We start from the raw sequence: 22,456 nt of genomic DNA, 5'->3' as shown, positions 1-22,456 counted from the left end.
AACATAGATTAATTTCTAATTTTTGATACCCAAATTCTTTTGGGTCCATATTCATTAGTTTCCAAAATCCTAGTCCCCTTAGGTATCCATTTGTGTAGGATATCCTTATCTTTAGTAGTAATGAGCTCTTTAGGAACCCATATACTTTTAACGATTTTTCCATTAGAGGTTGTTTGGGGACCTCTATGATTTTAGTTTTTAAAACTTTTTCTAACAAAGTTAGATTTTGAATTTTCTCCATTTTCAAAACGTTTTGTTCCAACTTTATCAAAAGAGGCTTTAAGATCATCAATTTTCTTTTGATGATCATCATTGACCTTTGAAAGTAAATTTTGCAAATCCAAATATTTCTTTTCAAACTCTTCTAGTTTGATTTCCAAATCTTTGATTTTACTTTCAAGATCGTTGTTGGTTTTGAATATGAGTTTATTTTCATTTTTCAATTTTGAAACATCATTTTTATATTTTAAAAACAATTTCTCATAATCCGAAGCCAACCCATTATATTCCTCTAATAACTCATCATAGGATAAATCATCAAAATCAGATGAGTTAGAGGTTACCTTAGAATATTCCCCGAATGCCATCAAGCACAAGTTTGCTACTTCTTGTTCCTCTTCATCGGAACCTTCTTCATTGCTCCATGTAGCCACATGAGCCTTGTGCTTATTCTTTGATTGACCATTTCTCTTCAATTGTGGGCAATCATATTTGATATGCCCCGGCTTTTTGCATTCATAGCAAATGATTGGGTCTTTCTCTTTTGGTTCATTTTTTAGGCCTTTATTTCGTTTGAATTTTCTTCCTCGGTAAGGTCTCATCATTTTTCTGAACCGTTAGGCAAACAATGCCATTTTCTCGTCATCGTCATCTTCATCCGAATCACTCTCATCTTTTGTGGATTTAAGAGCAGCTCTAATGTTTTCCTTCTTCTCCTTCTCCTTTGGTGTCTCTTCAATCTTATCAAGGTCCACCTCATCTTCAATCATCATTTCATGAGTGAGGAGTGAACCGATTAGCTCTTCAAGAGTTAAGGACGTTAGATCCTTATACTCGATGATTGCTGTCTTCTTTGATTGCCACGATTTTAGAAGGGAGTAAACTAGCTTCCTCACAAGCTTTTCATTTAAAATGATCTCTCCATATGATTTGAGACCATTGACAATCGTTGAGAATCTATCCGTCATAGCTTTGATATCTTCATTTGGTTTCATCCTGAAATTTTCATAGCTATGCGTTAGAATACTAATTTTAGATTTTTTTACCTCATTGGTAACTTCATGAGTGACTTGAAGTTTGTCCCATATTTCTTTGGCGGTTGTACAAGATGAAACTCTTCCGTATTCATCTGGTCCAAGAGCACAAAATATAATATGGATGGCTTTGGAGTTGAGCTGGAACATTTTTGTCTCTCATTCACTCCATAATCTTGGATGAGTGAGAGGCTTGAAGTATCCTTCTTCTACGACATTCCATGCTCCCATGTCACTTGCTTGAATGAAGTACATCATTCTATTTTTCCAATAGGCATAGTTAGCCCCATTGAAGAAAGGATGCTTGTTGACAGGCATCGAATCGAGACCGGAGTCGAAGTTTGAAGTAGAGGCTATTGATGACTTTGATTATCGATGTAACTCTTCCTGAATCGACTCAAGAGGCGATTAAACCTTCAAATGAGTTAGGCTTTGATACCAATTGTTGAGTTAATTGATTGACGAATATGGCCAAGAGGGGGGCGAATTGGCAATTAAAATTTTGGTGGAAGCTTTTGCAGAAAATTTAAATAAATTTGCACAATGATTTAGAATAACCTTACAAACCCTCAAGAATTATACCCCAAATTCTTGAGAACACTCTCTCCCAAAGAGAACAATACAAATTTGCAAACTTACAAGAAAATCCTCACAAGGTAGATTGTTTGCACAATTCTAGAACAAAGAAAATAACACTCAAGAATGAATACAATTGAGCACAATAAGTGTTATTGAAAGCAAAATGAATATTGAATGAAAAATAGGCTTGAAATGCTCAAACTTGAGGTTTGATGCTTTCTCTTTGATTCTCTCTTGATTCTAGTTGCTTGATGTTTCTTATTTTTGATCAATGGCTTCTAAGCTTGCTTAAATACACCTTGAATCACTTCTGAACGTTGGGGATCATTAATGAAGTTTTTGGAGCCGTTTAAGTGTGAAAACAATTAATATTTCTGCTTGGAGCGTGGGGGGAATCGGTACCCCTAATGGGGAATCGGTTCCCTAAGTGTAAAATTCAAATATTTCGACCGGTGAACAGTGGGGGGAATCGGTACCCCCTGGGGGGAATCGGTTCCCTCCGAGCATACTGGAATTCTAGGAGCCAAACCATTCAGGGGGGAATCGGTACCCCCTAGGGGGGGAATCGGTTCCCTTTGAGAAATCTGGAATTTTTGGCTTTGAAATGGTTCGGAATATTTTGTAAAATCGTTTTGAAATTATTTTAAGATTAAAACTTAATTTTACACTTGAGTAAGGATTTAAAATGAACTTTGAAATACTTTGAGTAATATTTTGATATTCGAATAATTATATCGAATATACTTAGAAAATCTTTTTGGAAAATCTTAAAATTCATTTAACTTAATTTGTTATATCGAAATATCAAAATGTTTTCAACAATATTATTTATTTATTAATAACAAAAAGTGTCATTTTTCCACATTAGGTGTAATCATTATGAAGCAATTGTAACTGTTTACCTTGTTGATATTAAACATGGTTGTAAATTACCCATTTTTGTTATATATATATATATTTATATAATCTCCAATTAGGGAGTTTTTCCCGAAAAATCACTGGTGATTGGTATATTACCGATCTAACACCGGTGAGATTATATTTTCCGATCTAACACCCGTAGCAGTAAAACGCGCCCCTTGAACCGCGCTATATGCTGATTTGGCGCCACGTGAGGTATAGCGCGCCCCCTGTATCGTGCTATACGCTGACATGGGTTACACGTGTGTATAGCGCGGCCCTTGATCTGCGCTATACGTCACGTAGGGGTATAGCGCGGATCAGGGGCCACGCTATACGCCACGTAGGGGTAATTATATTTAACGCGGTCCCTGGTCCGCGCTATATCTTTTATCGCAACAATCCGTATGGCAACACCGCGTCCAGTTAAAGGGGAAGACATTCATGTAACACCCCAACCTGTATCCGACCCGGATACGAGTCCGAAGTGTCACATTGACTTTTTAAACATTTATTCGTATAAAATAGTGAGTAATTTAAAAACTTTGATAACATTTAACTTATTCAAAACGTTTACAAAATATATCAGAGTTCATACAATTTATATCTTTAGACTACATGCCAACTACACTCTATAACCAGTACATATATTTTCTGATCTGACATTTGGTAAGGAGAACTGACCTGTCTTGCTCCGCATTCCTCTTTACTCTTCTCGAAACCTACGTGTGAAACAATCACACGCTAAGTCGAAGACTTAGTGAGGCATAACAACTTATAATGCACTTTATAACATAGATCAATACATGCATGTTCTGTTCTATCATGTTATACCAATTCCATGCATTCTTTGTATCATATAAAATCATATCAAATTAATTACAGTAAATACATACATACACATAATTCATCATTAACAGTTTATCATGTAATCACATACTTTTATGGTTAACCTTTTCAATCAAACACTATACACACACAACATCATAACATTTCTATAACATTATCATACCACTAACATATATTTGTTCATATCTCTGGATTAGCCCATGTACATATGTGAGAACTATCGATATGTGAGTCTATAGAGGTTGTGCACTAATGCTGTCACCACAGCTTGTATAATTGCACCGAAGTGCCGCGTAGAATTGCACCGTAGTGCCATATAATAATGTCCATAAGGACCACATATTATTCCTTAAGAATCATATACATATACTAGGGATCAAGTATGTGTCTTACAAGACTTCACACATGTTCCACAGAATATATATATATCTCCCGAAGGACCGCGTAGAATTGCACCGTAGTGCCATATAATAATGTCCCTAAGGACCACATATTATTCCTTAAGAATCATATACATATACTAAGGACCAAGTATGTGCCTCAAAGACCTCATAAATGTTCCAAAGAATATACATATGTCCCGAAGGACCGCGTAGACCCTCGACTCTTGGCATGCCAACTATACCCCTAGCTCTCATGACACATAACATGGGCATTATCATTTATTTCATTTCAAATATTCACATAAACATGTAATTCACTTTCACATATCACGTATCACATAGCTTCTTTTCATATTATCACATAGTCACATAGTTCACTTACATATAGATCATTTCCATATAATTCACATGTCACATATCTCATGTTCTTGTATAATTTCTATCATTTCTCACCCAATCACATTTATTCATGTAAACATACTTATCATATCTTGTTCACATAAGATCATATACTTCATATAACATATAGAAACACCTAGAACACTTTCACGTAGTTTATAGTCATAGGTCTTATCTCATAACATATACTTGTTTTCACATATATATTTCATATCATTTCTTATACCATCACATAATTCATTTAACATACATAACATATCATGTAACATTATAATAGAAATACCTATAAGTCATATCACTTAGAGCACATATACTTATAGTCACATTTCTTATAACTTAATCTTATACATTCTCTTAGACATATATATATATTCACATGTTCAGGTAATCCACCATTTCATCACATAATTATGTATTCATATAACTCATTTCATTTCATATCTACCTATATATATATATTCTCAAGATTTATCCTAATATAAATCATATAGCACTCTTATAATTCATATTCATATTCATCTATGTCAGACTTATAACACATCTCACTTCTATTATTTCTTTATGTATATAATCTAATCTGTTTACTTAATTCAATTTCATATAACTCTTATAATCTTCTCATATAGCTTCATAAATTTCTATCATACAACCCCTGTGTTATAGTTTTATTTAAACATATGAATCTTTCTCATCTAGCTTATCTTATATGTTCATATTATCATTTATGTTCAAATTTCCTAGTTAGTGTACTATTCTCACATCATCCTATAGATCAATATTATCTAGCTTATTTCACTTATCATATAATAATATAATTATATTTACTATGATCACATAGTTTATATCTCATATAATTCATAACCTTTCTTATGTAATCACTTATACTTTCTCACCTAACACATAAAAGAACAGATCAATCCATATAATCAAGCATACATACATGCATATTCAATTCATGCCTTTAATCATGCATTCATGTGTAACACTTCAGAAAATAGACTCATCGCAAGTCTTATTCCCATCGCACATCATATACTATTGAATATGCACTCACCTGGGCCTCGTTGTTTGAATCAATCCTAATCCTTAGTTTGTTCCGGAACAAGCTTTCATTCTATATCTACATAATAATACATTAATACTTATCAGTATACTGATTGATATATTCGAAACTATCACTCCTTAGTCTCAAAGAAAAGTCAATTTCATCTTTTAATGAAGGTATGCATCGATGCACTACACCATGCATCGATGCATAAATCCTATTCGGTGTTTGTATTTAATGGGGATGCATCGATGCACTCCTTATGCATCGATGCATAAATCCTATTCGATGTTTTCTATTTAAATTCATGCATCGATGCACCTTAAACAATTTCTGGTATTTATCATCGATGCATCGGTGCACAATGAATGTGCATCGATGCACATTGCCCAGAACTGACATTTTAGCACGTAAATCATCAACTCTTCCCTTAATTCTTCTATTCTAAGCCCCTATTTTGACATTAAACTCAATTACCATTACTTGAACCAACTTATATCCATGTAAATCATCTTTAACCTCAAAATCCTATCTTCTTTATGAGATTCAAGAATCATACCAAATTTTCTATATGTTCTAAATCCAATTCTATCACTCCAAATCTCTTAATTTAACCATTGACAAGTCAAATTTAACTTCCAATTTAAGCAATGAACTCTACTTCAAGATTTCACTTTTCTACTTCCTTTCTTTAATTCTTCATCTACTCCTCATCTTATAGTTTTAAGATAATCTAAGCTTTCCTTAAGCTTAGTTATTATCTAAGGATCAATAAGCAACCTTAAATTCATCAAGAATTTGATCCACAAGAAAACTCACCTTTAGCTTGGCTCTCCCACGTATGAAGAAGAAGAAAGGAGAAGAGAACTCTGGATGTTTCTCATTTCCCACGTTTATATTACCTTTTAAAAGAAAGATAAAAATCTTTCTGATCAAATGACCATTTAACCCTTAGCTTCTTTTAATAATTACAAAATAACCTTCATCATATATATTCAATAATCATTGAACTATTTCATTCTTATACTTTAGTCACCAAATTCTAAAACTTTACAATTTGGTCACTAACCCTGTATTGAGGATGTTACAATTCATCTGCAAATTTCTTTGACGTTAATATGGAGATGCCATTGACGCAACAATCTGTGCAGTTTCCATTTGACACGATGGCTTCAAGCTCCAGGGGGAGGCATTCGACTGCGAGCTTTTTCGATCTCAATGTCGATATGCCTTCTAGTTCAAGGGGAAGACATGCAAGTAGTAGGTTCTTCGACCTAAATGTGGAGCGCATGGAGGAACCATCATCTCCACCAGAAGAACCGCTTCGTGAGCCTGGTGTGGATGGTGCTGAGACTGGACTATTCATTCACCCAGAATCACCGCAATTCAACTCCGATGATGATGATGTAGATGAAATTCTAGGAAATATGACACAAACTGACCCTCCTGCACACATGTATGAAGTTGATTATGGTGCAATGTACAGGCCAGAATTTGCGGATATGCCTCATCTCGGTGACTATGGATATTACTCATCAATAAATAATGGTGAGTTATCTTTAGGCATGGAGTTTTCAAGCAAAGAAGAAGCGATGATGGCTATCAAAAATTACAATATCCGTAATTCTGTTCAGTCCAGAGTCAACCGATCGTCGACCGAAAAATATGTATGCTACTGTGCCCGACGCGAAAACGGATGTAATTGGATGGTTCGCGTATCGATAATGAAGAGGATAAACAACATATGGGAACTAACAATATACAACGGTCCTCATACATATTGTGCTGGAGGGGTCAACCAAGATCATCCCAACTTGGACTCTGAAATGATATGCCAAGCCATCATGCCCATGGTAAAAGCAAGCTCTCATATAGTTGTTGCAGTGTTGATTTCAACTATACAATTGCAGTATGGGTACAATGTCTCCTATAAAAAAGCTTGGTTGGCAAAACAAAATGCCATTGTCAAACTTCATGGCGAATGTGATGTATCTTACAACGAACTTCCAGGTTGGTTTAGGCTGGTGCGGACGTTGAATCCTGGGACAATTGTGGACTTCAAAACCTCCTATGCATACCATAATGATCGAGTTCTTCGTGTTCGAAGTCAATTCTACCGGGTTTTTTGGAGTTACCCACAGTGCGTTAATGCTGCCAAATACTGCAAGCCTGTGGTCCAGATCGACGGGACTTTCTTGTATGGAAAATACAAGCAAGTTTTATTATTGACAGTTGTCCAAGATGGCAATCGCAACATTCTTCCAGTTGCTTTTTCTCTTGTCGAATGAGAAGATACAAATTCTTGAGCTTTTTTCCTCCGAAATTTACGTGCACATGTTATCACGAGGGAAAACATCTGTGTCATTTCAGATCGCAGAGCTGGGATCAAAGCATCAATGGAGTCTTTGAGTCCAATGTGGCAACCACCCTTTGTCCAACATAGGTATTGTCTCCGACACATTGCTGCGAACTATCATAAAAGGTACAAAAAGAATGATGAGCGTCAATTAATTGTGCGCATGGGTAAGTGAAAACAAGTTAGTAAGTTATACATTTTTTGATCATTTTAATTTTGCAAAGAAAGCAAGTTAGTAAGTTATACATTTTTTTGATCATGTTACGAACTACTTTCTCGAACGTTTGAATCAATGCTTCAAGATTTACGGGCGAAGAACGAGGAAGGATACGATTACATCAGCCTCATCGATAAAGAAATGTGGCGTATACCCCACGTGTCAGATAACCAGGTATAGCGCAGCCCCTGATCCGCGCTATACCCCTACGTGGCGTATAGCGCGGATCAGATGCCGCGCTATAACCACATGTAACCCATGTCAGCGTATAGCGCGTGCAGGGGGCGCGCTTTACTGCTACGGATATTAGATCAGAAAATATAATCTGACCGGTGTTAAATCGATAAATATACCGATCACCGGTGATTTTTCAGGAAAACACCTCCAATCAGCATTATTTTACAGCTGCTGTGTACGGCTCCTCGATATTGGTCATATCTGTCAAATGGTTTATTAGCCGAACTCAAAGGGTCGATTTTTTCTCCTTTTGATTTTTAAAAGGCAAGTTGAGTTTTCCATTTTAAAAGAAGTTAGTGCGGGTTGGAAGTAGCTCTAGTGTGTTCCTCTTCGTCCATCTTTACTTTCAATACATATATAGAAATAAAGTCAGGAAATTTATATTGTAATATAAACATTTTAAAAATATATAGAAGAATATTTTAAGTGGACAAAGACACTTAACACCTTGAAATGCTGGAATCTAACATACACTCAATCACCCATGTTTCAAATAGACTGTGGACGCAAATGAATGAAGGATAATTAAGACTCATTGTTACTTTTAAAATTTTTAAATTTCAACATATTTTATATACTTTTATTGATGATCTATTTTTCTTAAAATTTTATTAATTCGTCTTAATTTAAAAGTTTATAAATTAATTTATTTTAATATATTAAATTTTACGTCCATGCATATCAATATTGATTATAAATCAATACCAATTAAGTGCCTCTTCTGAACCATATCAATGACCGAATGTGTCTTACGGTTCCAATCAGCTACATGTAAGGGACCTAAAACCAACACAATACTAAAAATAAAATTAACACATATTTTTTAAAAAAAATATTAACACTATTCTACAAATAATTATAACATAAGTTTTAAATGTTTGATAAAATACACATCTTATTAATTAACCTCTCTTCTCTCTTCTCTTTTCCCTATCCCTTTCCCTTTCATTCTTTCTCTCTCTTAGCATTTTAAGACCTTGTAACTATAATATAATGACCCTATATAAAATCGTACACATATGAAAATAAACGTATAATTTTGTGTTAAGAAAGTAAATTTATAAAATTTTAATGATAAACAAATTATAAAATTTGAAGAAACGAAAATTGACCTTAATAAAATATAAAAATTAATTTTTTAAGATGAATAATTGTCCATTCATTTATATATATATATATATATATATATATATATATATATATATGGATTGTCCGGTTGCATTATTAAGTAAACAACATCAACAGTTCCTCTCTTTCTATTAAATCCTTTCCTTCCCTCATCAACCCCACGACAAACTAATTTCTCAACACCCAAAAATGGAGCCTCAAATACCATCTGAGCCTTGTCTCTCTGAAACTTCAGCCATCGTTTCAGCCTCAAATGGCCCAACACCAACCGCCAGAACCTCCATGGATACTACCCCCAAAGAAGACAAGAAAGAAGATGATCTCGTATTGGACCTGCGCCTCTCCAATCAAGAATCGAAGCCTGAGCTGAATTTCGTAGACTGTTTCAAGGTTGTGGACTCGTCCTCTGATCATGATCAAGACCAAGGTAATGAAACTGAGCCTAGAGTATTTCCATGTAACTATTGCCAAAGAAAATTTTACAGTTCACAGGCTCTGGGAGGCCACCAAAATGCACATAAACGAGAAAGAACACTGACCAAACGAGGCCAGCGGATTGGCCGTGGCGATTTCGGTCAACATTATAGCATGGCTTCTCTTCCTCTGTATTGTTCCTTGAATAAACCACTTGGAGTTGGGGAGCACTCCATGATCCACAAGCCCACTTTTGCTCCATGGCATAATGGATGGTCTAGACGCCTCGTTGATCGCCATCTTTCAATGGGGATTAGTGCCACTGGTACATTCCAAGGCCGTGTAGGGAAGTTCGGTCCGCCCACGGAGGGAATGGCTGGATTTTTGTGGGATACTGTTAACCATTTCTGTTGGTAATGCTCAATCCCACATAGTGTTGGAAACACTATTGGGAATGGTATTTAAGGCTTGACATTCCACTTCCTTGTTGAGTGATAGAGAACAAGGGGGGCTCTCGCGCACCGCCGCCGTCCGTCCGTCTCGTCTCGTCTCGGCTCGGCTCGGCTCGGCTCGGCTCGGCTCGGCACGGCTCGGCTCGGCTCGTGGTCGTGGTCGTGGTCGTGGTCGTGGTCGTGGTCATACGTGTCTTCGACACGTCCGCGCGGATACTATCTTTTTAGAGAAAATTCTTGAGGAATTTCTCTTTGAAAGAAACAAATGGAAAATGTGAAAGATATCAACTGATATTTATAGGCTGCTGAGGACTGTTTGAATTTCAAATAATAACAGCTGAATTATTATTTTTTTATCAGAAATTAAACAGTTTATTCCTAAATTAAATCAGACCGTTTACTTTGGAAGAAGTGTGGTCTGTCATCTCTTCCGCAGATGGTTGCGCACTTCTGATCCGAATGGTTTCGACATTCACTTCTATAAAAAAATACTGGGGTGAAATTCAAGTCAACCTGATGCAAACATCGTTGCAGAAATGGTTACAGTTTTTGGTGATTAAATTGTAAGCATTTCCTTTGAATTCATCGGCCAAATCCTCCATAACTCCCCTCACATCCGCAGGACCCAACTCCGTTTTCCCGATCAAAATTGATTTCCTAAAGGTGAACCCATCGCACTGTTTGGGTTCTGCCTCAAATATCCCAGTTGTTGGATATTCGTGAGCCCCAAACGCATATTCAACCCCATGAACTGCCACCCCAAAAAAGAAAAACTTTCTTAAAGACATATAGCAGAAAAAGGAAAGCAAGTAAAAAGTATAATTTTCTTCAAACTCACTTCAGCTAAGGTTTTCAACTTTCTTTTCTTGGATCTAAGAATGAAGGAAACAGAATCTGAGAAAGGAATCATTTCCAAAGATTTAGTAAAAAGGAAGAAAAGAAAACCCAAAACCATTTTTAGATCCCAAAAAACACAAGAGGGAAAGTTGATTGTAGAATGTCGACAGTAGCAAGGGTGTAGGAAAACTAACCCTGAACACCAGAATGATAAACCCCAAGTCCGAACCAGTAAGCATAGCCATTAATTGGCGTTAGATCATACACGTTCAGATACACTGGTTCAGATCCTGTTTCCACACAACTCCAATTCTTACGACACAACATTTTCTTTTTTTCAGGGAGTACCCAGTTTTTTTCTTCTTCTATGAAAGTGATCGTCGTTGGTCACTGAAGAAGAAGATTGCTAACATAATAATATAAAGAAAATGTTTTTTTTTTTCTAAAGGGTTTCGCTTTTCAAATTCTTTAAATAGGGATTGGGGGGGGGGGTTTGGGGGAAAAATTGAGGATTGCCTTTGTGAGCTTTATCTAAGAATTCCAAAACTCCTTTTTTTAATTTTTTAATTTTTTTGATAGACTTTAAAAAAACCATAGGATTATACATATCAATAACAAATTAGTATTTATCAAATAATAATATATAAATAAACTTTAATGAATTTGTGCTGCGTTATATTGTTAAAAGGACAGTATGAGATTTGATGATCTTTCATTTTAGGTGCAGCTATGGAAGATGGGAGCAGCCAGGTATGATGATATTAATTTAATTTAAGCGTTAATTAATAAACGAAGTTTATAAATACCCTTTAATTGTTATTTTTAATTAGTTATGGCTCTAATGGGATTAGTTATTCAAAAGTTTCGTTAAATCATTATCATAAAAGTGTTAACACACTAATACATACTCTGAAACACTTTCTAAAACGTGATAATACTCAAAAAATTGATATAAAGTATTCTTTATTCTAATTATTTAGGGATAAATATATTGTTTTAATTTTGATTGATATTATTCAGTTTTATCTTTGAAGAATGTCTCTGATATATTGTGGACAAAAAGAAGGTGCAGCCGACACAGATTAGTGAAAGAGGTTAATGGGAGTGAAAGATTAAGTGGGTAACCTAACTTAGACCCAAATGATGAAGGCATCAACATCAGATTTAAATGGGTCCATTAAAGCTTTTATCTTTTCTTTTTTTTTTTGGTTTTAGCTTTTGCATTATTTGTCTAATGGATAAAATTAAGGGTAAATTATGTATTTAATATCTAAATTATCAGTTTTGATCTGTTTTAGTACTTAAACTTTTATTTTTTTAAAATCACACATAATGTGTAGTTTTTGTTTCATTTTAGTACCATGATGCTAAAAACTTGGCAGAATTGTTACAACTTGATACTTTTTTATGGGTAAATTACATCATTCATCACTTATCTATCTTCTCACTCCTATTTTAGTCATTGGTTTTTTTTAAAAAAAAATTTAATTACTTAACTTTCACATTACTCCTAATTTAGTCACTCTAACTTTCAAAATAAATATTAATGAAATAATAATAAATCCATCATGTCATAAAATATTATTAATAAAATTAATCAGACTGATTAAAACATGAGTAATTTAAAAGTTGAGTAGTTAAATTAAAAAAATTTAAACTTTAATGACCAAAATTAGTTGGTCAAACCGTTGCTCGTTAAGCTTGTTACCTATTAAGCTCACCAAAATTTTTGTTTTTTAAGTGTAAGTAAAATATACTAATACTTTATAAAACTTATTATAAATATAAATTAATAAATTTAACAAAAAATTATCAAAAGAGTGTATGAAACAAATTTAAAGTATAAACATTAAAATAACAATCCATATATACATTAAAATAATAATTAGGGTTTAATTTTTTGGTGTAGTAAAATAATAATGATTAATTAGTAATTTAATATATTTAATTATCTATTAGAAAATTAATAGATTAGTAATTTATCATTTTCAATTATCTATTAACAAATTAGTAATTTTTTTGAATGAAATAATTTTTAAAGATAACTACTAAAAATTAATAAAAAAAATTAACGAGTTGCTCGCTAACTTATCGAGTCAAGTTAGACTTTGTTCGACTCAGCTCGTTAAGATTTTGAGTCAAGCTCGAGTTCGAGTCAAGTCTACCCGAGTCAAGTTTTGACCGAATCGAGTTTGAACAACTCAACTTATTAAGCACCCCTAGTGTTATACAATATCAATATGAAATAAAGGAAAATCATGGATCTAAACTATACGAATTTTATTTTTAAAATATAACCCATACAATGTGTATTTAGGACACATAATTACATAAGTACGAGTTGAATAAAGACAACAACGACAACACTCATGTTTAGATTTTATCTTTAATCACTCGACAATTGTTAATTTTGAGTTGTCAAAGATATTTTTCAAAATTGATCAAACCTATATCAGTATAATAGTTAAAGACAATTGTTTCTTTATGAAATACTCGAGATCTCAGTATCCAAAATTCTCTTTGACACTCATATTACTATGAGTTTGATCAAATTTAATAATTATATTTGACAACTTAAAATCAACAATTTTTTGTCATTATATTCTCAAATCTCACGTTATAGACATATCTGATATTTTTAAAGTGTTTAAAAATAATATTCTGAATTTGTAGTCTTTAATTTATTGAAGATAGCAAGTCGGATTGAAAGATTCTTGATATCGCTCGAAATTCTTGCAATGTGGTCATCGTTATCGCAATCCTGCCTTCTGAAGAGCTTATCGGATCATTGTCCCATCACCCTGGAACAACGTCTATTATCTCCCGGCCCCAGACCCTTCAAATAGTTCTCTTAGTCTGACGAACTGAGTTACTCTGAACTGATAAAAGAGATCTGTGCCAAAGGACGTGACAGTGGAATAAAAAACATCTTATTTGCATGCAAGGCAGCTTCCAAGGAGTGGTTGAAGGCAAATAAACCAATCGATCCAGATTCTATTGATCAAATGGAGAGGTGCATCTAATCTCTAGACATGGACATATGCTCAGGAACTGCCAACTCATATGTTGTTTGTGAAGTAAACGCATTGAGAAATTGATTGTGGAATGCTTACAAAAGCGAAGAAAGAGACTTGATTCAAAAATCAAGGCCTAAATGGTTCAATGAGGGAGATCGCAACACATAATTCTTCCACCTTTCCACGTCGATCAGACAAAGGAGGAACCATATAGACTCAATAACAAGTGGTAACTACATCTACGTCGACTTTATTGAGATTTCAAAAACTTTCTCTAAATACTTCAAGCAAGCCTTCAGCGAAAGAAACACAATCAATTTGGTTAGATGATACATTTGTTTCAGACAACTTAAATATGAGGTTGCTGCCACTTTGGAAAGACCGTTTACTTTGGAAGAAGTGTGGTCTGTCATCTCTTCCGCAGATGGTTGCGCACTTCTGATCCGAATGGTTTCGACATTCACTTCTATAAAAAATACTGGGGTGAAATTCAAGTAGGTGTGATGGATTTCTTTAGCAAGTTCTACGAAGGAAACTGTTTTGATATGGCACTGATTTATTCATTCATAACATTAATTCCCAAAGTGAAATTCTCGTGGAAGACTATTGACCTATAAGCCTTATTGGAAGCATGTATAAAATTCTCGCGAGAGTGCTTGCAAGAAGATTGGTGTTCTGCATTGGAGAAATCATTGATGAAGACTAATTTGTTTGCTCTCTCGGTAAGCAAATTCTTGACTATGCGTTACTAGCTAATGAATTAGTTGATTTGGATCGAAAATGGAGGGACAAGGTTACAATTCTTAAAGCCGACTTCAAGAAAGCCTACAATTCAGTTGATTGGTCTTTTCTGGTCATCATGTTGAGGATTTTGGGTTTTGGAACCAAATGGATCAAATGGATGAAGTGTTGTTTCTCAACTGCGTCAATTTTGGTGTTGGTAAATGGGGTCCCTCCGACTCATTTTGCCCAAAACAGAGATTGAGACAAGGATGCCCATTATCGCCTCTCCTATTTAATATAATTGTCGAAGGTCTCAGCATAGCCTTGAAGAAGATGGTCGATATAGGTATTTTTCTGGTATGATTGTAGATGAAGATCTTTCAACATGCCATCTCCAATTTATTGACGACCTGATTATCTCTGCCTTGACTATTGATGGTTAATTAAAAAATATCAAAATGATTATCAGATTATTTGAACTGGTTTCGGGGTTGAGTTAATTCTAAAGAAGCCAAACCTCTTTGAGGTTAACATAGCATACGAGCCTTTGAATCATATATCTGAATCTATAGGATGTTACAAGGGGTCCTTTCCATCGAGCTACTTGGGTCTGCCCCTTGGCGCTCCAGCAAACAACAAATCCTTATGATAACTAGTAGTGGACAAGTTCTCTAATAAGCTGACTAGTTGGAGGAGCAGCTCTCTGTCGCATGGCGGTAGGTTGACTTTGGTAAAATTAGTCCTAAATAACTTGCATGTTTACTTTCTGCCAATGTTTCAAATACCTATTTCAATAAGCTTCACACTGAACAAAATGATAGCTAAATTCATCTAGGGCGAGGTAAATGAAAGAACTCTTAATTGGATTAAGTGGGACTGTGGGATGTGATCTGTAACCCGATTTCAAGGTACGGCCTTGGCGTCGCTGATTTGAAAACAAAAAATTGTGCTCTCCTCAACAAGTGGATCTGGCATTTCGAATGTGAATCAGACTGTCTCTAGAATAAGGTGATCTACGCCAAAAGCAATCAAGCCCCTTCATCTTTGCTGCCGAAAGCTGGTGTGGTAAGACACACAGCCTGTGTGTGGAGATCAATTTTGAAACCTTTCCGTTTGGAGGATAATGCTTTTGTCATCAACCTTCGTCCTGTTTTGGGCAACAGTACCCTTATTGATCTAATTGTGATCTAATTGTTGTTTCTGGTTCAGAGTTTGACAAAATTTGAAAGACTGTATAGATCAAGTTCACTCTCCTAAAAGTACAGTTCTTCATGTGGATATTGATACACGAAATACTACCCTTTAAGTCTAAACTTTTTACAAGAGAAACCATCCCCTCTGATCAACTTCCCTGCCCCTTTTGTACCGAAAGCTGAATCAACCGCCCATCTCTTTTATCATTATCCGGTATCTTGGTGGTGTTGGCTCTGTTGGTGTAAATTATGGCACGTTCACTTAGTAATGTCTGGGGATTCTAAATCTTTTCTAATCCTATGGGTGAACTGCCCCATCAAAGTTGCATCTCGGCCAATATGGTTGGTGGCTTTCCATGGCCTAGCTTAGACCATTTGGTTATTCTGGAATGAGATGCTTTTCAATGGTAAGATTGTTGATGAGAATTAAATGGTCAGCATGTTTATTACTAGGCTAGCATGGTGGTGCAAGAGCAACTGGCCCGACAAATTTTGCTCTATCGATAACTTAATCGTGAATCATTCCTTGTTTTTAGTTGTCTACTTCATGAATTAGTGTCACTGGTTGCATTAGTATTCTCGATTTGTTTGCAGTTAATGGGTTGTTTATATGGATTATATTATGTTTTTTATCCGCTTATAGTATTTCTGGTGTGGCTGTGTAGAAGGCTGGAATATCGCCATCTGCTTCTGTCATGCTCCTGGTAATCTCGTAGTGACTCATGACTATGTGGAAGTCTAGAATATCGCCACCAGTTTTTTGATATACCCACTCATATGTGTTGGTAATGCTCAATCCCACATAGTGTTGGAAACACTATTGGGAATGGTATTTAAGGCTTGACATTCCACTTCCTTGTTGAGTGATAGAGAACAAGGGGGGCTCTCGCGCACCGCCGCCGCCGTCCGTCCGTCTCGTCTCGTCTCGTCTCGGCTCGGCTCGGCTCGGCTCGGCTCGTGGTCGTGGTCGTGGTCGTGGTCGTGGTCGTGGTAATACGTGTTACAGGAGTTATTTGATTTAATTCCAGGGGTTACATGATATAATTTCGGGAGTTATAACAGCTGAATAATGATACAATTAACCTGGACTATTTCTGAGTCAGGTTCATCTAGACGTTTCAGCTGTTACAAATAAGAGGTTTAATCCTGAAATTTTATGGACGATTTTAACCCTATTTCTAGCCTATAAATAGAGAGCTATATTCAGCTTCTCAACTCACTCCAAAACATTTTACAATTCACTTACAAAGTGTTTTCTAAAGTTCTCTCCGTGAGTTCTCTCTGAGTGCTTTCCGATCAGAAGTACAATACCACCAGCAGTCCACTCCGGTTTCGGGTGTACGGAATTTGGAGCGACCGTGTTAACCTCGGGGGACGGTCCGCCTACTGCAGCGATTACACATCGAGGCGAATTCGTTTCTAAGGCAGTGGTTCTTACCACGACACGGTTTACGAATCTGTTCTTCTTAATTACTGTTTATATTTTCAGTCAGTGCTAACGGTGTAGTTTTGCAGTTCATATATCCAACAATTTAGAAACGAATTTCCATAAACTGCAATCATGTCGACACCTTTGAGCAAACTCATTCCCGATCTTTCCAAGCTCGATGCACTTGATGGAAAGAACTATAGAAGGTGGTCCCAAAGAATTCTGATATTCTTCGAGCAACTTGATCTTGATTACGTGTTGCTCAAGCCACCACCTACCATGCCACCAACCCCAGCTGTCGGTAATGATGCGGATACGATCCTCAATGATGATGCCTTAGCAACTGCCGCCGCCGTTCTCGCTACCTACGAGAAATACGAGAAGGATAACAAGACGGTACGAGGACATTTGCTCAGCCACATGTCAAATAAACTATTTGATATGTTCCTTAGAGAAAGGAGTGCCAAGACAATATGGGACACTCTCGACAAGAAGTATGGTGCGGATGATGCGGGGATAAAGAAGTACGTTGTCGGTGAATGGCTCAAATTCCAGATGACAGACGACAAACCAATAATGGATCAAGTCCATGACTATGAGAACTTAGTCGCTGACATCATCGCTGAAGGGATGCAAATGTGTGAGGTGCTGCAAGCCAATGTACTCATTGAGAAGCTGCCCAAGTCCTGGTCCGATTACCGCAACTCTCTTAAGCATAAGAAGAGAGACATTTCGCTTGAAGAACTTGTGGCCATATGAAGATTGAAGAAGCCAACCGTTTAAAAGATAAGCTTACTAATTCTATGAGTAATTTATCTTTTAGAGCTAACTTGGTTGAGTCTAAATTTAAGAAGATCATGAAACGTGGGAATCAAGACAAAAAGACGAAACCACAGAAGGCTACCAACTTCAAGAAGTCAGGAAAGGCCAAACCGGAAGGAAAGACGTTCAAGTGTTATGTCTGCGGTTTACCTGGCCACAAAGCTTACCAATGCCAACACCGCTCAGACCGCCAAAATGACAACAAGCCACAGATGCACGTTGTAGAAGAAGATGATGATATCATTGCTGCGGTGGTCTCAGAAGTTAATCTGGTGGAGAACAGTTCAGAATGGGTAGTTGACACTGGCGCTTCGAAGCATTTCTGCGCAAGGAAGGAGTTTTTCACCGAGTTCGAGGATGGAAACACTGGTGAACGTGTGTACATGGGAACTCTAGCAGCTCTGAAGTGCTAGGCAAAGGCAAGGTTTTACTCAAGCTGACTTCTGGTAAAACTCTGGCTTTAAATAATGTTCTGTATGTACCTGCCTTGCGTAGAAATTTGATAAGTGGTGGGCTTCTGAATAAGGCAGGCATTAAGTTAGTTTTTGAGGCAGATAAACTTGTACTTTCCCGAAATGGTGATTATGTGGGGAAAGGGTTTTTAAGCAATGGTTTATTGTCATAGAAACTCAATTTAATGAAAATAAAGCTACCACTTCTGCTTATATTGTTGAATCCATTGATATGTGGCATGCTAGATTAGGACACGTGAATATTCATGCTTTAAAGAAATAATGAATATGAATGTTCTGCCTAAACTAGACACAACTAGCTTTAACAAATGTGAGATTTGTGTAGAAGCTAAACATACTAGACCTCACTTTAAGACTGTTTCTAATAGAAAGACTGAACTGTTAGAACTTATTCATACTGATCTAGCAGATTTTAGAAACACTGAAAGTAAAGGAGGAAAACACTACTACATAACTTTGTAGATGATTATTCAGATATACAAAAGTTTATCTCCTAAGAACTAAAGATGAAGCTGAAAACTTCTTTCTTATTTATAAGGCAGAAGTTGAAAATCAGTTAGAAGGAGAATCAAACGGGTTAGATCTGATAGAGGTGGTGAATATGGATCTAATTTCTTAAAAGATATTTGTGAAAAGAATGGCATAATTCATGAAACATCAGCCCCCTATTTCCTCAACAGAATGGTATAGCCGAAAGGAAAATAGAACTTTAAAAGAGATGATGAATTCTTTACTAATAAGTTCCGGGTTATCTGATAACATATGGGGGGAGGCCATTCTATCAGCAACTCATATCTTGAACCGAGTTCCTCATAAGAAATTAGATTCTACCCATATGAATTGTGGAAAGGATACGCTCCTAATTTACAATACCTGAAAGTGTGGGGGTGTCTGGCTAAAGTGGGCTTGCCAGATTTTAAGAAGTCCACCATCGGACCTAAAACCGTTGATGCAGTGTTTATAGGGTATGCTACGAATAGTGCTGCATACAGATTCATGCTTTTACAAGATTATTCTATTTGTGAATCAAGAGATGCTGTTTTCTTTGAAAATACTTTTCCTTTAAAGGAACCGAGAATAAATATTGAAACACAAATAGAATATATTCCATCAACTTCTTCTAGTAATCCTGCTAGGTCTTTTGAACAAATTGATTTTGAGCCTAGAAGAAGTAAAAGGCAAAGAGTTGAAACCTCTTTTGGACCAGACTTTATTACTTCCTTTATTTCTGAGATAAATGATTTAGACTTCATTTCAGATCCTATAGCTCAAATTTTTCTATTAGATGAGGATCCTAAAACTTTTGAAGAAGCTATAAGATCTATCGATGCTAGTTTTGGAAAAGCGCTGTTAATGATGAACTAGAATCGATAATGTCTAATCATACTTGGGAATTAGTTGACTTGCCTAAGGGATTCAAACCAATCTCCAACAAATGGTCTTCCGGAAGAAACTAAGGCCAGATGGTTCGATTCAGCGGTACAAGGCAAGGTTAGTCGTCAAAGGGTTCACTCAAAGGTTTGGTTTAGACTACTTTGATACATACTCTCCCGTTACAAAAATCTCAACGATTCGTGCATTATTTGCACTAGCCTCTATTCATAAGTTGCAGGTACATCAAATGGATGTTAAGACTGCTTTCTTGAATGGGGATCTAGATGAGGAGATTTACATGGAGCAACCACTAGGTTTTGAGGCACCTGGTATGGAAGGCAAAGTTTGTAGACTCAAAAAGTCACTCTATGGACTTAAGCAGGCTCCTAAACAGTGGTATGAGAAATTTCATAAAACTATTCTTAGTTTTGGTTTTGTTGTGAATGGTTCGGATGCTTGTGTGTATTCGAAGATGTTTGAAACTGAATGTGTTATCATAAGTCTTTATGTTGATGACATGTTGATTTTCAGTTCTAACATTGAGTCCATTAACAAAGTTAAAAATTTCTTGTCCACTAAGTTTGAGATGACAAATTTGGGAGAAGTAGATGTAATCTTAGGAGTCAAAGTTACCAAAACTGAGAAGGGATTTTCTTTATGTCAAGCACATTATATAGAGAAAGTGCTAAAGAAATTTGACAGTTTTGATGTCGTCCCTGTTCGAACTCCTTATGACCCTAGCATACATCTAGTTAAGAATAAAGGAAGTAGTGTTTCCCAAACTGAATATGCTAAATTAATCGGAAGTTTAATGTTCTTAATGAACTATACTCGGCCTGATATTGCTTATGCCGTGAGTAGACTAAGTAGATATACTCATAATCCGAGTGGTGAGCACTGGATTGCGCTTAAACGCTTACTAAAGTATCTTAAGGGTACTGTGAATTGGAAACTTGAGTTTGTTGGCTTTCCTGCGGTATTGGAAGGATATTGTGATGCCAACTGGGTTTCTGATAATGATGAGGTAAGCTCTACAAGCGGGTATGTTTTTACTTTGGGTGGAGCAGCGATCTCGTGGAAATCATCAAAGCAGACTTGTATTGCTCGTTCTACCATGGAGTCAGAGTTTATAGCTCTTGACCTAGCTGGGCAAGAAGCCGAGTGGCTCAGAAGCTTGTTAGCAGATATTCCGTTGTGGGGAAGACCGACTCCTCCAGTTTCATTGTTGTGTGATTCACAAGCTGCAATATGTGTGGCTAAGAACCAAGCTTACAATGGTAAGAAAAGACACATTCGCATAAGACATGAATCAGTTAGACACTTGATAAAGAATGGAGTGCTCTCTTTAGAGTATGTGAAGTCGGAAAGGAACCTAGCAGATCCACTTACCAAAGGGTTAAGTCGGAAGCTGGTCCTAGATTCATCGAGGGGGATGGGTCTAAAGCCCATTGGTTGAGGAATTCATGGTGGATACCCAACTTAGTTATCTAAGTTCCATGTGGTCAAACGAAACCATGGAAAGACTCATAGTGCACATTCCTACTGCCTATCCCTATGATGAATAATGTGCATGCCCAGGATGAGCTTAATTGCTCTTAATAAATTCATAGCCCAGGCTTTGGGTGGTCTTAGTGAGAAAGACTTGATGAATTTACCGATTTTGGCTGAATATCTATTCTTAATAAGTTCATAACCCAGACCGAGTGGGTAGGAAATGATGAACTTACCGACAGAAAGGTTGAGTTTGTTAAACTCTTAATAAATTCAAATCCAAGTATTTGGATGGTTCTAGTGAGAAGGACTTATTGAATTTACCGATAAATGAGGTTGAATATTTATTCTTAATGACTTCTTAGCCCAGAGTTTGGGTGGTTCATTTATAATGAACTTGAAAAAAGTCACCAAACCCTTTGTGAGGTTGAGCTATTATAAAAGCTCTTAATTATTTCATATTCCTTTTTAAAGGGTGGTTTATGTTGAGATAAACTTGATGAAATAACCTATGTAAGTGAGAAGGGTTAGCCGCCTTCTATGAAAAATGTTGGACTGTTTTTCTAGCACACTTACTAGAATCCTGAGGTAAGATGGCCAAATATATACGTTTGTATATATATATCTTACACATCGAGGACTCAGGTGGATGAAGGGGTTAGTTGTGTTATGAGTTTACCCTGATCTTAGAAAGTTCCAGACTAGTTTCACTTATCTAAGAGAAGGATTGCTCATCATCACTATGTACTAGTTCCAGATATGTTCACTAGTGCTTAAGCAACTAATCTCGCTATTACTCTTCTGGAAAGCTTGTTTTCGAGTTTCAGAAGATTTCTTTCGCATTAGTGGGGGAATGTTGGTAATGCTCAATCCCACATAGTGTTG

General features: G+C 36.1%; 2 protein-coding genes across 2 annotated transcripts; one reads left to right on the top strand and one right to left on the bottom strand.

Moving 5' to 3' along the window:
* Nucleotides 1-9,535: 9,535 nt before the first annotated feature.
* Nucleotides 9,536-10,177, top strand: LOC120149039 (zinc finger protein 1-like). Its single transcript, XM_039161965.1, has one exon. The coding sequence runs from the start codon at nt 9,536-9,538 to the stop codon at nt 10,175-10,177; it is 642 nt and encodes a 213-aa protein (XP_039017896.1).
* Nucleotides 10,178-10,715: 538 nt separating this feature from the next.
* Nucleotides 10,716-11,407, bottom strand: LOC120148953 (deSI-like protein At4g17486). The gene is made up of 2 exons (XM_039161911.1): nt 11,244-11,407; nt 10,716-10,963 (listed from the first exon to the last, which is right to left on the bottom strand). Exons 1-2 carry the CDS (start codon nt 11,374-11,376, stop codon nt 10,716-10,718), a joined length of 381 nt encoding a protein of 126 aa, XP_039017842.1. The 5' UTR covers nt 11,377-11,407.
* Between the last annotated feature and the right edge of the window lie 11,049 nt (nt 11,408-22,456).

This window comes from Hibiscus syriacus, unplaced genomic scaffold, assembly GCF_006381635.1.
Source record: "Hibiscus syriacus cultivar Baekdansim isolate YM2019G1 unplaced genomic scaffold, ASM638163v2 tig00110988_pilon, whole genome shotgun sequence".
Classification (NCBI taxonomy): domain Eukaryota; kingdom Viridiplantae; phylum Streptophyta; class Magnoliopsida; order Malvales; family Malvaceae; genus Hibiscus; species Hibiscus syriacus.
This window is presented reverse-complemented; position numbering and strand designations above follow the sequence as displayed.